The sequence below is a fragment of the Rhamphochromis longiceps genome, linkage group LG16, assembly GCF_057381845.1.
Source record: "Rhamphochromis longiceps isolate RC_006_pf linkage group LG16, R_longiceps_female_GT1.1, whole genome shotgun sequence".
Classification (NCBI taxonomy): domain Eukaryota; kingdom Metazoa; phylum Chordata; class Actinopteri; order Cichliformes; family Cichlidae; genus Rhamphochromis; species Rhamphochromis longiceps.
This window is the reverse complement of record NC_140572.1, coordinates 16,827,238-16,841,489: the sequence shown is the minus strand read 5'-3', so window position 1 is coordinate 16,841,489 and position 14,252 is coordinate 16,827,238. Positions and strand designations below refer to the sequence as shown.

The following is a 14,252-nucleotide window of genomic DNA, read 5'->3' as shown; positions in this document are numbered from 1 at the left end:
TATGTATATGTAGAGATAGAGTGAGAGAGTTAGATGGAGTGCATCAAGTATGTTGGAGGTGCTTACCATTTGTAGAGTACAGTATATTAATTGCTTATCGGTTTTTGATTTCAGAGTCATTTAGAGTCAATCGAACGCATAATTTTCACAGCTATTGTTCTTTGGGGTTTGTTAATTGTCACCCCACTGGCAGAATTAAAAGCAAATTAAAAGCCTTAACTATTGACTCTATCTGAAGTCACTCTCCACAACAATTTCACAAAACAATGGGGAGGATTAATGAAAATGCAGCTTGATTTCTGTTCTCCAAAGCTTTTGCTATGGGGAACCAATTAACTACCCTTCAGGATGACTTTCACTTCTAACTGCTGGTCTGTTCCACTGCCAGAAACTGGGATTAATTCTCAATTAATCCCTCCACCAGAACAACTCTGCCTTTGTCTGCTGGGGAGGACATGAGCATACAACACCGAGGTTACCCCAAGCCTGTTTGGTGGAGGAACTCCACCCCTCCTAAGATTGATACACCCTGTAGACTAGCTCTTCTCAAGCTGAAAATAAGAGCTATTAAAAGGGAATGGTTGACAATGATTTTTGTTTTAGGATTTTGAGCTTTATTAGCCATGCATATTAATGAGTCAATTAATTCCATTCGTCCTCGCGAGTGGCCTGTTTGTGTTTGCCTGACCTTTTATCTTAGATGCGTTCACGCTCCGCTTGGTTTAAGCACTTACTCCATACTGCGTTTCCCATAGCCTCATGTCCAAAAAGGGAGTTTTTATGTGTTTAGCACTAAGATCCCCCCCCCCCCCCCCCCCTTTTGTTTTCTCACTGCAACTCTCTTTCTCATTGGTCCACCCTCCCCCTCTATCTTTTTTTGTTTTTTCTTGAGCTTTCTCCCTCTGTCAGAATGCCTGCTGGATGTATTCTTCTCTAAATGTGACAGGAAATATGCTATTATAGCATGCAGAATATTTGCCTGATGGGATTTGCAATAAAATTACTACATTTCCTTTCCATTAGGATCTTTAAAACCCCTCTCTCTAATTTATGATTACCATGGCAAAAAGACATGTTATATACATAAAGACCAAAGTAGCCTCCAGTCCACATTTAGCCCATCCTGCTTTCAAAGTTAGTTGAGAGGACAGGAGAAATAATTGAAAAGTGCAGCTGGACTGTGTACAATCTTGTAAGGGATGCCTAGAAAATGAGATTAATCAGTGCACAGACATTGTGGGGAAAAGTTTGCAGTGAATGCCTGACAGTCGTGCTCTTTCTCTCATTTCAAATGTTGGCAGGCTAGCAGGCAGCTCCAAGGGAAATGCGCTCCTTTCATACTTGAGTAATTGATGAATTGTATGCAATATGCAAATGAGAATCCATAAATCTTATGAATGACAGCTTAATTTATGTGAGCCTTAATGAATGCAGGATTAGATTTTAATTAAATATCCTCAAAGGCACCCTGACTGGGTAAGTTTTAAAAGCCTTGTTTTGAAGACTTGTTTCATATGCATCGCAGTTCATGAAAAAGAGAGATCAGTGAGAGTGGTTAGATGAAATTTCCTAGCAGTTTGAAGATAAGACCTGTTCTGTTTTGCTAACCAAAGGCACTTGCAATTAATAAATATTGGAGCCAAATCATATCTACCAATCTCATTTAGGCTTTCCTGGAACTGCTCATTCTCATACATTTGATTAACTGCATTTACTTTAAGCGCTATCTGATTTCTAACATTTGGTACAGTATCTTTTTAATTAAGAGAATCATCCATTAGGCATGGAAAAGTCAACCAATTAGGCTTTCCTCATCAGTTCCCGTGATGTAGGAAGTCTGCTTACTCATTATCAGAGTCTGTTCATGTGGTGCTAAGCAATCTTAGACTCTGTAGTTATGGGACGTACAATTATGAAATCAGCTTTTAACATTAATGATGCATGGGAATAATCAGCAGTTTATCGCATTTCAGATCTTTTTTTAGATTCGGTTTCACAACCGAAAGGCTTCAAACGGCTCTAATAGAGAGCGATTACAGGACTAAGCTCTTTATAGCTGCTGTAACATCGGTCTTCTCTCAAAGTCTGCTTGTTTCATTGCACGGGCTCGAGGACAGCGGAAGGAGCAAAACCGGCTCCGAGTTCCCCCGTACCGTCAGACTCTGCGATCGTCTCACCCAGCGTGGTCCTAATCAGGCCTGAGCCCAGACAAAGGCATCAGGAAGGCACCCACTCTCCCAACTACCACTGATCTCAACCCCGCACATTAGTCCACACAGGGATCAGAGCACAGACAGCACTTTAAAAGGGGTTTTAGTGGGATTGATGCTAACTCTCTCCCGCCTTTGATTTCACACCATTTGATCTGTGATATATTGTTCCGTAACAAAGGTTCACAGTTTGCAGGCGGATGCAGCTGTTCCTAACCCTAATAAATAAAAGTCTGTTTTTCTTTCCTTTTTTTCTCTCTTTCCTCTTCTCTCTGCTCGCACTCAAACTCGCTGTAATCCAGCTATCTAGATCAGATAAGTGCCATGTGGCTACCTGTGCGAGGCGTTGTTTGACAGGTGCAAGGGGGAAGCTGATTGAGATAATCCAAGAATAGGTTCAATGCAAATACAGATACAAGATGAGGGTAAGGATAGATGGATGCATGAAAAAGATGGATGAGCGAATGCATTCCCATGTATCACACGGTGACTCTGAGATTATGATCATCACAACGAATAGACTGCCAAGGTCAGCAGGAAATATAAATCATCTTTTTTTTTTTTCCTTCTTTTTCCCCGTTTTGTTGAAAGCAACATATAGCCCTGTCATTCTCGCTGGTTTTCATTTTGTCAAGTTGCTACGCTTTCTTTGATACACGCACGCTCGATTCTCAGCTAATTTGATTGTAGATTTTGAGAAAATCTCGAGAAATGCTACGCTGCTTATTCACCCAGAGATACTCGGTTTGAGAGAACGGTCGACACTTTTGCTCAAACAGTGATTTCGATGAGCAAATGTAAAATTCTTTATTACTCTTAAAGTTTAATCAACAAACAAATGTAAAATTAAAGAGCACAACTTCCTGTTCCTTCTGCGTTTGCTAGCATTACACTTCTCTTGTCCAGCAGACCAAGTTTTTTTTAACACAACTCATTTCTCAAATTAAAGTTAAGCATCGCACTATTTTTTTCCCAGACAACAATGTTATCTGACCTGTGGGGATTTTAAATTGGCAGTAAGACAGCACAGACATGTTATTCCTCTTTTTTTAAAAACATAGTTAACCTCTCAGGGGAGTTGTGCGCATATTTTTAAACCATTTGATGAACTGAATTAAAAAAAAAAAAAACAAACCTCCAAAAAAACCAATGCACTCAGCATATTCAGGCCCCTGATGGGTTCAGGGCGTCTGAATTTCTGCCTGACCTGGCACTTAAAAGGTAAGAAACTGCTTTGTTTTATCAATAAGACCTTGTTTTCATGGCTGGTCACCACCCCAGCAAACCAATCAATGGGGCATGCTCTGCTATCGCTGTGAGAGAAATGAAAAATAAACCCCAGATAATCCTTCAGTTAAAAGGTTACTCAGGGCGATAAAAGCTATTTTGTTAATTTATTTACTCTCTGCACTGGAGAGATAAAGAAAATGAACAATTAGGGAATTCTAGGTGAGAGATTTTAAAAGGGCAATGACATTGGGTTAATATTTTATAAGACCTGATTGGCAGAGACCTGGAGAGGCCTTTTGTTTACACAAGCCCCAGACGAATGATTCACTCGCTTGTTTTGGCCAACCGGGCGGAAATGGAATAAATATCTTCATCCTTAGCTTTTAGAAACGTCAAACAAAAGACTGCGATAAAAGGTTAATGGCTCAATCATAACCACCAGGAAATAATATTATGCTCTTTCTCTGCAAACTCGAGCCACTATTGATATAATCAGGTTGAATTCCTAAAGATATCCGAAGATGGGAGGAGCGGATGACTTCTGTGTGTAACTGAATCCACTAAGGGAGTGTGCTCACTTGGGCTAAACATTACATTTGTGGTTTCAATTGATTTATAACAGATCGTAATCACTGCATTAACAGCGTTCTGGGTAATAAGATCTCAGTCACTGCTTCCGTTGTCAGAAACGAGACTGATGGCGAGATGTCAGAATTTTGCCGTGAGATCAAAAAGCATCCTGATATCTCATTCGATATTATGCCTCTTATTATACCTATCACCCCGTGTTGGCTTCCTGTAAACGGGGTGAGAACGTGAATTTAATTATTGTGCTTTTATTGCATTGTAGTGCTGAAATTGGACTCGTGTGGAGTGTATTGTTGGGCCCCGTGTAATCTGATTGCCTGCGCAGCGTAGTGTGTTGGATAGTATCAGGTTCCAGCCGACTCTGCTGGGTCAACACACGGCCGGGCCATTAAAGGAAGTCTGGTTCAGGGAAAGTTCACCAGTATTTTCTTTTCACCATAGCAGCAAAACAAGAAAAAGGGAGAGAATAGATGTGTAACATATTTGTGGCCCCAGCCCAAAGCTGGTGGGGCCTATTTTGCTTCCTTAATTGAAGCCAGAGAGATATAAGGGGGTCTGAATATCTTAACCATAAATATAAATAAAGCATGAAATAAAATTCTTTCATGATTGACCTCTAGAACAGAAATAAAGTTGTCCAAACAAGCCCCAATTTGGAACTCAGAGGCTCTTATTTCCTGAAACGTTTCGATTTTTTTAAGCAGAGAGAGAGAGAGAAAATTTAAAAATAAAAGATTAGAAAAGACAACAGCGGATAAGAAATGTAGCAAAGGTACACAAATTCCAATCATAAATCCAGTTGTGCTATCTTTTTTTCTGCAATAATGGCCTAGTTTGGAGCTGTTTCTGTGCCAGGCTATTTAGGGAATCAGCATCTGCTGCTTGATAAATAGCCTGGCTCTTTTGTTTGAGGCCAGGTTGAGTTCCTCCCTGGACCCGGCTTATTAGCCTGGATGGTTCTGACCATCACAGATCCGTATGCCTGGGAAAATGTGGCGCAAATCGTTCGGGAACATTATACACGTGCAGTCTTTGGAAACGTTGAGCAGAGGAGCCACTTCACCCCCTCTTTAATAAAGTGTTTGCCATTTCTGCAAATGTAGACGTCTACTAAGCCATAAGGAAAGGAGACAGTAGCATTAATTTTCTGAGAGGCTTTCCTGTTGCTCGGAGGTTCCTCAGTTCAAAGCTCCATTTTCAGCTGGTGTATTGCTTTCATGGCTCGCTGGTGTTATTTGTGTGCAGGCTGTAGATGAAATGCTATCCCTTTAAACACACGGGACAGAATCTCTCGCAGCCTATCCAAACATTACCTTTACTTAACTGGGCCTTTGTACCCGAGTTCACATCCTTTGACATGATCTAAGGTTGATGTGACATTTTTTTGTCCATTTGAGGGTCCTTTTGCTTTTAGTATTGTTATTAAAAAGCCTTTTACCCATCACATACCCTCTATTGAGGTCTTTCATAAATAATTCAGCCAGAGTACAAGTGAAAGTGATGACAGCAAAACTGTCTGCGATCTCTCCCTCTCATAAGATCAAAGAGGTTCTTCTATAGAAATAGGAATTACGTTTCCAGACGTTCCTAGGTTGAGCGGGCACTCGTTTCTCTTTCCACCTCCCTCTTTTCTCCCTTTCCCTCCTCTCGCTTTCTGCCGCTCGCTCTCCCTCTTGTTACTTCTTTCTATCACTCTCGTACTTCCCCTCCAAAGGGACACAGTTGGGTGAAGGTCTGCTTTTAGTCCTAAAACCTCCAGCGCCACTATATGAGAGAGTCAGCACATTCAGACAAATAGAGTGAGTGCACTCTATTAGCAGGAGTGAGGTAAATAAACCTCGCAAGATATGGCTGAATAAATTTCGACTGGCGTCTGAACTAAAACACACTGCGTCATTCTACAGATACCGCCTTTGGGAAATACAGTGAAATGTACTGTAACACAAACAGCCTAGTGCTTGATAAAGTCTAGAGAAAGACATTATTGTTACATTGATTGAATCTAGATTGTTCTTGCAAACACCTTTTTTTTTCTTTTTAAAAAAATGGTGTAATTCAGTCTTCATATTAATTATGACTGTTTAAGTGTGAACTAACTTTACCTGCAGGAGATGAATGAACAAAGAAATGTCTCGTACCTCAAAAGAAAAAAAAATATATGTATATAAAACTGATATATACATATCACTATCCATCCAGCTTTTCTCCTGTAGTTTCAGAACACTCTGGAAACCTTTTGGTGTTTTAAAAACGAGTCAAACTCACTTCTTGATAGAGAGCGCTCGGTATCCCGGTAAAGCTTGAAATGGACTATTGTATGTGAAATAATGTATGAGGCCAATATGTCACCTGTGTCACGTCACCATAATTCATCTTCAGCTCCAGCCCCTTGTTCATAAAGAATATACCTCTATAGAATCTCGGCCCATTACATGCTCATTGTGTTGTTGTTTTTTTTCAGCCTGTAGGCTTTTCTTTGTAACTATAAGCCAGCAAAGTAGGTATTGATTGAAACTCGAAGCTGTATTAATAAGTGAATGAGTAAGATGTGTGGAAAGTCAGGGGTGTATCTGCTTTGAAGGCCTTTTCTCCTCCACAGTAAGGTGGCACAGTCATTTATCACGGCTGGATCTGTGCCCCTCGTTTGGTGTAATAAAACTCCCCCATCAGAACCGTCCAACAGGTCTGAATCACTCTGTCACACCACCTTCCAGCTAAGGCACGCATTAAATCAAGCAAGCAGAACATTTCCTAAGGCAGCCATTGCCTTTTAATTTCCTGAAGAACCTTAAAATATCATTCATTACCAGAACTACACATATTTGGTTTTTAAAAGTCTCATAAATCAATAGTGGCCTGACTGCAATAATTATAACAAGTTAACATGTAATTTCCAGGCCGAGGGCCGCGCGCTGGATTTTAGCATATGCAAACGAGGCAATTCAAATAGTGTGGGGATATTAATACGGAGGAACAGGTAACGAGGTATGGGTTATGAATTATGCATCAAAAAGTGGTTGATCTTCAATAAAGGAAATGAATTCACCGTGTAATCTAATTAGTTATGGAAGTCTATTATGTTGAGCTGCAGAAAGCAACTGTCCTTGAAAAGAAATTTATTTACAGTACATGTTAGCTCTTTGGAATGGAATTGCATTCTGGAGTGCTCCAAATGTTAACACTCCCCCACCACCGCCACCACCACAAAGCACCAGACCAGCACTACCCACACGGCCCCTCCTCCTCATTTCTCACCCGACTTCTTCCCTCTTTCTGCCCGGTGTTTCAGCTCCAGACCCGGCCGGCCTCCGAAGAGAACCCAGAGTGTGACATCACCGGAGAACCCCCACATCATGCCCCACTCAGTCCCCGGCCTCATGTCCCCCGGCATGATCCCGCCCACAGGTATGGTTTGGTCTGTATCTCTCTGTCACTGTTGCTAAGGCTCTGATTCCCTCTGTCTAGGTCTCTTCCACACACACAAGCGCACGCATGCACATGCACGCTCAGCCTCCCCACGAGTGGCCTCCCCGCAGCTTGTCCTCGAAATGGCAACCAGTCCAAAGTGACACATGCATCCAACCACCAGACACCAGCCGCTCACTCGTTTACCAAAAACAGATCCTCTGCTGTCCACCCCCCCCCCCCCCCCCCTCCCCCCCTCGCCGGAAACAAAGAGGAGGAGAATAGATTGGAGTGGAGATCTTTTCTCTCAGATTATTCCAGTAGATGTTGCATTTTGCCTTGAGTGCATTCTAATTAGTGCGATTAAATCCACTCCACTGGTATATGTACATAGGCAGTGGTGATGCTAAAGCAAGCTTATCGCCACAAGAATCAACAACAACCGTTTGTGCCCTAACTTACCCCCGGGCCAAGTCTTATTGCAACTAATGCTTTTGTTCTATTTGTGGCTGGCTTCATTGTGACTGCTTTGATGTTGGTGGCTGTAAGTGCTCTGCTTTGCATATTCTGCTCTCCTTAGTGATACGTCTTTAATGATATTACGCTGTCGAAAGGAGCTTTGTGCATTCTATTTAACCGACTATTCATTTTTTTTTGCACTTTTGCAAAGAGATAAAGCACCGCAGCAGATTTTCCATAGTGAACTTGAACACTTTTAATGATCCCACTGAACACATTTTAATTCTGTTTGTTTTCGTATTCGTTTAAGAGCCACCCACTTTGAAATTCACTACTAAACGCGGGTGCCGGTTCAGTGCAGGCCAGTGCTTTGAACTGTGGGAACAGGATGAGGTCACTGGCTATCTGCGCAGCAGTATAGAAGGCAAACTTAAAGGCTGAAGTGAACACAGAGAGGGACAATGATGAGAAAGACCCATGTTATTTAGTGGAACATAAAGCAACAGAAAAGCCTTTTGATATCATCCCCTTTAAGCCCAGAGGGACTCTATGATCTTGACATTTAGTCAGGGTATTCAGGGGGCAGCGATAAAGTAATTGAGGTTTTCTTTTTTTTGGTCTTCTCATAACTGCCTTAAGCTTCCTAACTGTGGCGAGATGGAACTTTTTGCACCAGTTTCTGTGTCGTAATTAAACCATTTATTGTTTTGATGATAGTATTAAGCATTAAACGTCAAGGAAGTTACAGACTTTGACAGATTAGTAATTAAGTATAATTGACCACACATAAGTTAGCATCTAAGTAGGCGACTAATTGATCTCCCTGTCATGTCCAAATGTTCTGATTGATGATAAAAAACGACATTGAGAGACTGTCTTAAATAGTTACACCATCGTGTCATGTCACATTAGTTCATTTTTCAGATGAGTTAGCGCCTGCACAGAAAGACAGAATACGGGCCGACAGCTCTTCCCGAGGCTTCACCAATTCTTCGAGCCGCCCACAAAATAGCTGCGCCCTTTTTCATTTGGGCTGCGGATGAAGAGCGCACAGTGTTTGGTTCACAGTAACATGTCATCCCTCTGCTGATGTTCCAAGGAGATAAGCAGCATTAACAAATATGGTAATAGTGGTTAACTATTGCTCAAACTGGCAAAAAAGTTTCATCTTGAGATCGAAGCAGGAAGTTGTTCAATTATCTCATTTCCCAGCTTTAAAGAGCAGCATGACAGGCACTTAACCGTTTTACAGTTTTCCCTTTTATTTTATTTCTTTTTTTCCTTCTTTTTTTTTTGGCGCAGCTCTTTTGAAGCGTCAGACTTAAGGTCATAGATTTAAGTTCGGTGGCTGTATCGGTCACATGTGAGAAGTGCATGAGAACAAATGTCGTCTTCACTCATCAGGACCAGAGAGTGGATGTGAGACACATTGTTAACATACACCAGTTCCATTTAGAAATGGACGTTTTAATGTGCTGAGTTAGTGCTTAGTTTTACACTTAAGGACATGTGTGAAGGCACACGTGTGTCTGTGTCAGTGCCTGAACGTGTGCATACTTCATGCCCCGAGGAAGGGGGTGTGGGGCAGGGGTTTACGCTGGAGCCTTTCCAGTTGCTGATGCATTACAGGCAGATTGGCCCCCAAATCGGATTATTTGCTGTGGACTGACACCACACTGAGATGACATCTCCTTTAAAGTGGAGAGGTGGCCTCCACTCACACTCTGGCCACTACTTAAGCAGCAGCTTCAATATAATTCATTTATGTCCTGGATATGGCTTCAATCTTTTGAATAACGCAAGAGTACTGCATTTACCATTAGAGAAATGAATGTCACCTACATCTTACCGAGGTGCATCCTGTACTTTGCTGATAAAAAAAAAAACCCAACAACAATATTTCCTAATGCCTCCTGGCATTGCCTCGCTTTAAGAGCGACACAGAGAGTTGCTTCTTCTTCTCACGAGTGCTGTAAGTGGAAACATACAGTAATATTTATCCTCTTTCAGTGTACAATTAGCACGTCATCCCCTGCTGCAGAGTGGATCATCTAATCCATCGCCACTTCAAGCTGCTTTAAAATAGATCCAGTATGCGCCAGGTAATTTAGTGTCAGTTCTTTGTGCCTCTGCCCCTCCTCTTTGAGTCCGCCGCTTGTCATAAGGTTAGCACGCTCTGTAATTGATACTAAATTTGTCATGATGTGGATAGCACAGTTCAAGTGGTTTAGTGTACCTAAGAGTCGCGTTGTTCCCATCCCCAGTTTGTCATTGCTGTGCTGCCACCAGTCCATGCATAAAATTAGGCGGCCATGCTCATTGACATGGAGTGTCTCTTCCCTATTTATCCTGCTTGCCCGTTTTCATTGTTGCCCATGGTGCAGTCCCTAACAGAGAGGAGAACAGAAACACAGCAGATGAGCTCTTGTTTTTTGTTTGGGGTTTTTTTTTTTTTTGAGAGGGGGGGGGGGAGTTGCAATCACTGCAAGAGAAAGTCTTAAAAGTCGGTCTTTTGTGTACTGATGTGAAGTTAATCTGATTTTAATTTAATTATAAGAGTTAGTTGCGGAGGGCACAGGCATTGGGGTGTTTGTTGTAAGAATGTTCTGACATTGGCGCAGGTATGGGGCAGCTAGCATGTTAATTAATGATGAAGATCCTGACAATATGCAGAGGCATGACAGCGTTAAGCCAGTCGGCTGCTGCTTCCTTTGCATATTAATAGATCCTTCATTATTATTTAATATGACAGCTGCTCCAAGGGCTACCATCAGACCTTGTCTCTGTTATTTGCTGTTTTGTGCTCCCCATGTGACAGTACCATGCTATTCTCTATTTGTTGAAATGTTCCCCCCTTTCTGTTTCCTTGCTGGTGTGACTCTCAACATGCGACCGTGATGCGCTGTTAGTTTTGTGCTCTGGAGGATTCGGACTCGCCGGCGCGTCTATACGAGAAAAGTGTCTGAATCTAAAGGTGACTTTGAAGGACTATATGAGGCTGGATTGTTTTGTTTGCATAGTAATGAATGCAGATTAGCACCGAGTGGGATTGGTCCTGTTGACGTTTAGACTTCTAGTGGCTTAATAGACTTGTTGTTGGGCGCCAACATCTCCCTGGCTTCCTTATTACACGCGCTGTATTGAGGTGTGCGTTGTGTGGATATGACAATTGATCCGGCGAAATGAAGCAATTATCAGAACAAAGATTTCGATTTATGGAGTGTGTCACTTAGTCAAAGACAGGGGTGGATGTTGCGGGCGAATGATAAATGAAAAATGGAAAAGTGATCATTTCATCCGTTTCACAATGGTACGAATCAATTTCCTAGCCTTTATTTTCTCGCTAAACGTTTGATCAAAACTCATCACCTCCTACTTTCCGTTTCCGTTTTGCTTTAGTGGCTCTACAGTTTAGTCGACTAAAGAAAAAAATTATATTATATATATGTGTTGAGGACAGATAGGCTGCAGTGCAATAAACCACCGTATTCCTACAAGTTAGAGAGCATCAGAAAGCTCCATTGCTGCACTCATTTTAGCAGCACCTGATTTGTGGGGGGAATTTATCACACAAACAGCCCAGAGGTGATTTCAATATTTACTCGGCAGTCTGTTCTGCATACGTCTCATTTGGAAAACAGTTGACTCTTGCCCATTATACACAAATGAAGGCTGACCTTCAGACTGGGCAGAGGCCACATTCATTATGTGGAGAAGTATCACCTTCTTATGAGGCAATGGCTGTTTTCCCCCTCCTCCTGCCCAGCCTATGCATATGGAACAGCAGCCAGGGCCCACTGCAAACGAGAGGGCCCTCGCTGACATGATGTATACTGTACGTCAATATGGTACTGATGTATTTTAAGATGCAAACAAGGCTTTAAATTATATGCACCTCCATGTCAGAGGCTCAGAGTGACTCTCACCATCTGCCTATCAGCTGGGGATGAGAGGAAAGGGTGTCCAGGCCGGTATGCTCTTGTGTGCGTGTTTGTCAGTGTGTGTGTGTCTGTTAGCGCTTGCATGTGCTGGCATGTATCTATTAGAGCCACGTGTTTGATTTCTACCTCTCCTTGTACTTGTGTCTCCCCTCAAATGCATGGCTAATAGCTGCTTTGAGTCCCATCACGGAGACGTGACAGCTTAGCGATGATAAACGGAGACGCCGCTTTGTTCAGCGTCAAACGTAAGGCAAACCTGCATATCAAGTACAAGCAGCACCCAGTGAAAGGGCAGGTGATATACCGTATTGTGGATATGAGTGATTCCAGTAATAGGTACATATCTTTTTCTTGCCATGCATCTTTGATTTTGTTGCTGGGGCTGGCGAGAAGAGTCGTGGGACTCTCCTGAGACACGCCAAGCCTAGAGGAGCTTTAGCACTATCTGTCCCTGCTGTTTGAGACCAGCCTCATGAATAAAGATTTCAGTCACGTTCAATACACCAGAACCCTGGAACTACCACAATGACAGACCAGTGCTTTATGATCTCTGCAGTGTGCTCAGCATATGTATGGCTGTAATATTAGACCTACTATGTCAATCACATCAAGTTCATTTTCATTAAAGTGGATGACCACGTCTAAACTTGCTATTTCGGCATGTATTTTGAGATCACAGAGGGGATTCAGTGATGTCAGTATTCATGTAGTTTAACGAAGCAGCTAACTTTGGCCTCAAGTAAATCCATGTAAAATTCTCAAATACATTCAAATTCAGTTCAATTCAATTCAGTCCAGGTTTATTTATTTAGCGCCAAATCACAACAACAGTCACCTCTGAAAGAGCTGTATATTGCAAGGTAAAGACTCTACAATAATACAGAGAAACCCCAACAATCAGATGAGCCTCTATGAGCCAGCACTCGGTGACAGTGGGACGGAAAAAACAGGAAGGAACCTCAGGCAGAACCAGGCTCACAGAGGGGCAGCCACCTACCACAACTGGTTGGCTGGTTCTACGAAATAACCAGTGTTGGGAAGGTTACTTTTAAAATGTATTCCGTTACAGAATACAGAATACATGCCCCAAAATGTATTCTGTAACGTATTCCGTTACGTTACTCAATGACAGTAACGTATTCTGAATACTTTGGATTACTTAATGTATTATCATGCTTTTTACAACAACGTGAATGTACTATTGCTGTGTGATTTATTACTATTACTGAAGGTCCACGACTCCGAACTGTAGTAAAGGGACCTCTGACTAATACGGCGGGGTCCCTGTCGGCTGGTAGCCGAAAAATAGCTTTACTTTGTTGTGTGGGTCAATTTTTCTTGCGAGAGACAGAGAGAGGCGTTGAAAGGCTGCTCCAACGGAACTTATTGTTTTCGGAGGAAAACACGAACACGGTGTACAGTCGAGTCTTAATAGCTTACTTACAACTGGGCTCGTCAGGCACTCTTCTTGGCTGCAGTGGTTATTATTATATTTACATGCTTCCAGCTCCCGTTTTTCCTCGACGACAGCTCGTACCTTTCCACTCGCCTTTTTCTCCCTCCTCGCGCTCACAGACCCATAACGTGTATGGCAGTCCATTCTCCCTGCAACACGGACTACACTGCCCATGATGCTACATTCTTTAGAGTTATGCTTGTAGCATTCTGCCTGTTAGCTTAGCACAACAACAACAACGAAAAGGCGCTCTCTCACCCAGGAAACACACAGTCGCAGAAAGAGAGACAGATTGTCGCCCTGTAACCATGGCAACCGTAACGCTGCCGCCTGGAACGACAGAATGTAGCTGTCAAACAAAACCCAAACAGTCCTGACCCGCGACAATATGAAACAGGAAAGTACCGCAGTGTAATCCGTTTATTTCAACAAAGTAACTGTATTCTGAATACCACCTTTTTAAACGGTAACTGTAACGGAATACAGTTACTCATATTTTGTATTCTAAATACGTAACGGCGGTACATGTATTCCGTTACTCCCCAACACTGGAAATAACCCATATCATCTCCGTACAAAAAACCAGTATGAATATTTGAGTATATTTGAGCCAAGCTCATTGCCACTTTTGACCTGTTGCCTCATCAGTTTCGTACTTCTGCAGGCCACAGAACATTTTGAAATAAGAGATGATACAAAAGTTCACATATTGCCTCCTTCTTCATTCCTTAGTTAATTTTCACTCATGGCCCTCTAACTATTAAACTTGCTGGTCTGTCTAAAGGATTCCATTGTGCCCGATGACTCGCCTTGACAGTGAGAAGAGCCCTCTTATTATGAGGCACGACAATGTATTGCTGTAAGAAACACGAGCAGCACTGTGAGGTATTATTCAGGTCGATTAGCTCTGATGAATGCATTAGACGGTATCACTGAAGTACCCTCCACAATAAGATTCAGAGG

At 42.3% G+C, this 14,252-nt stretch overlaps 1 protein-coding gene across 1 annotated transcript in view; it reads left to right on the top strand.

The window, feature by feature from the left end:
• The window catches only part of dachd (dachshund d), a 93,745-nt gene that overhangs the window by 39,680 nt on the left and 39,813 nt on the right, over positions 1-14,252 (top strand). Inside the window, exon 2 of the mRNA XM_085384686.1 lies at positions 7,318-7,433. Within this exon, the coding sequence (XP_085240812.1) occupies positions 7,318-7,433 (116 nt within the window). The remainder of the gene's footprint in view (positions 1-7,317; positions 7,434-14,252) is intronic.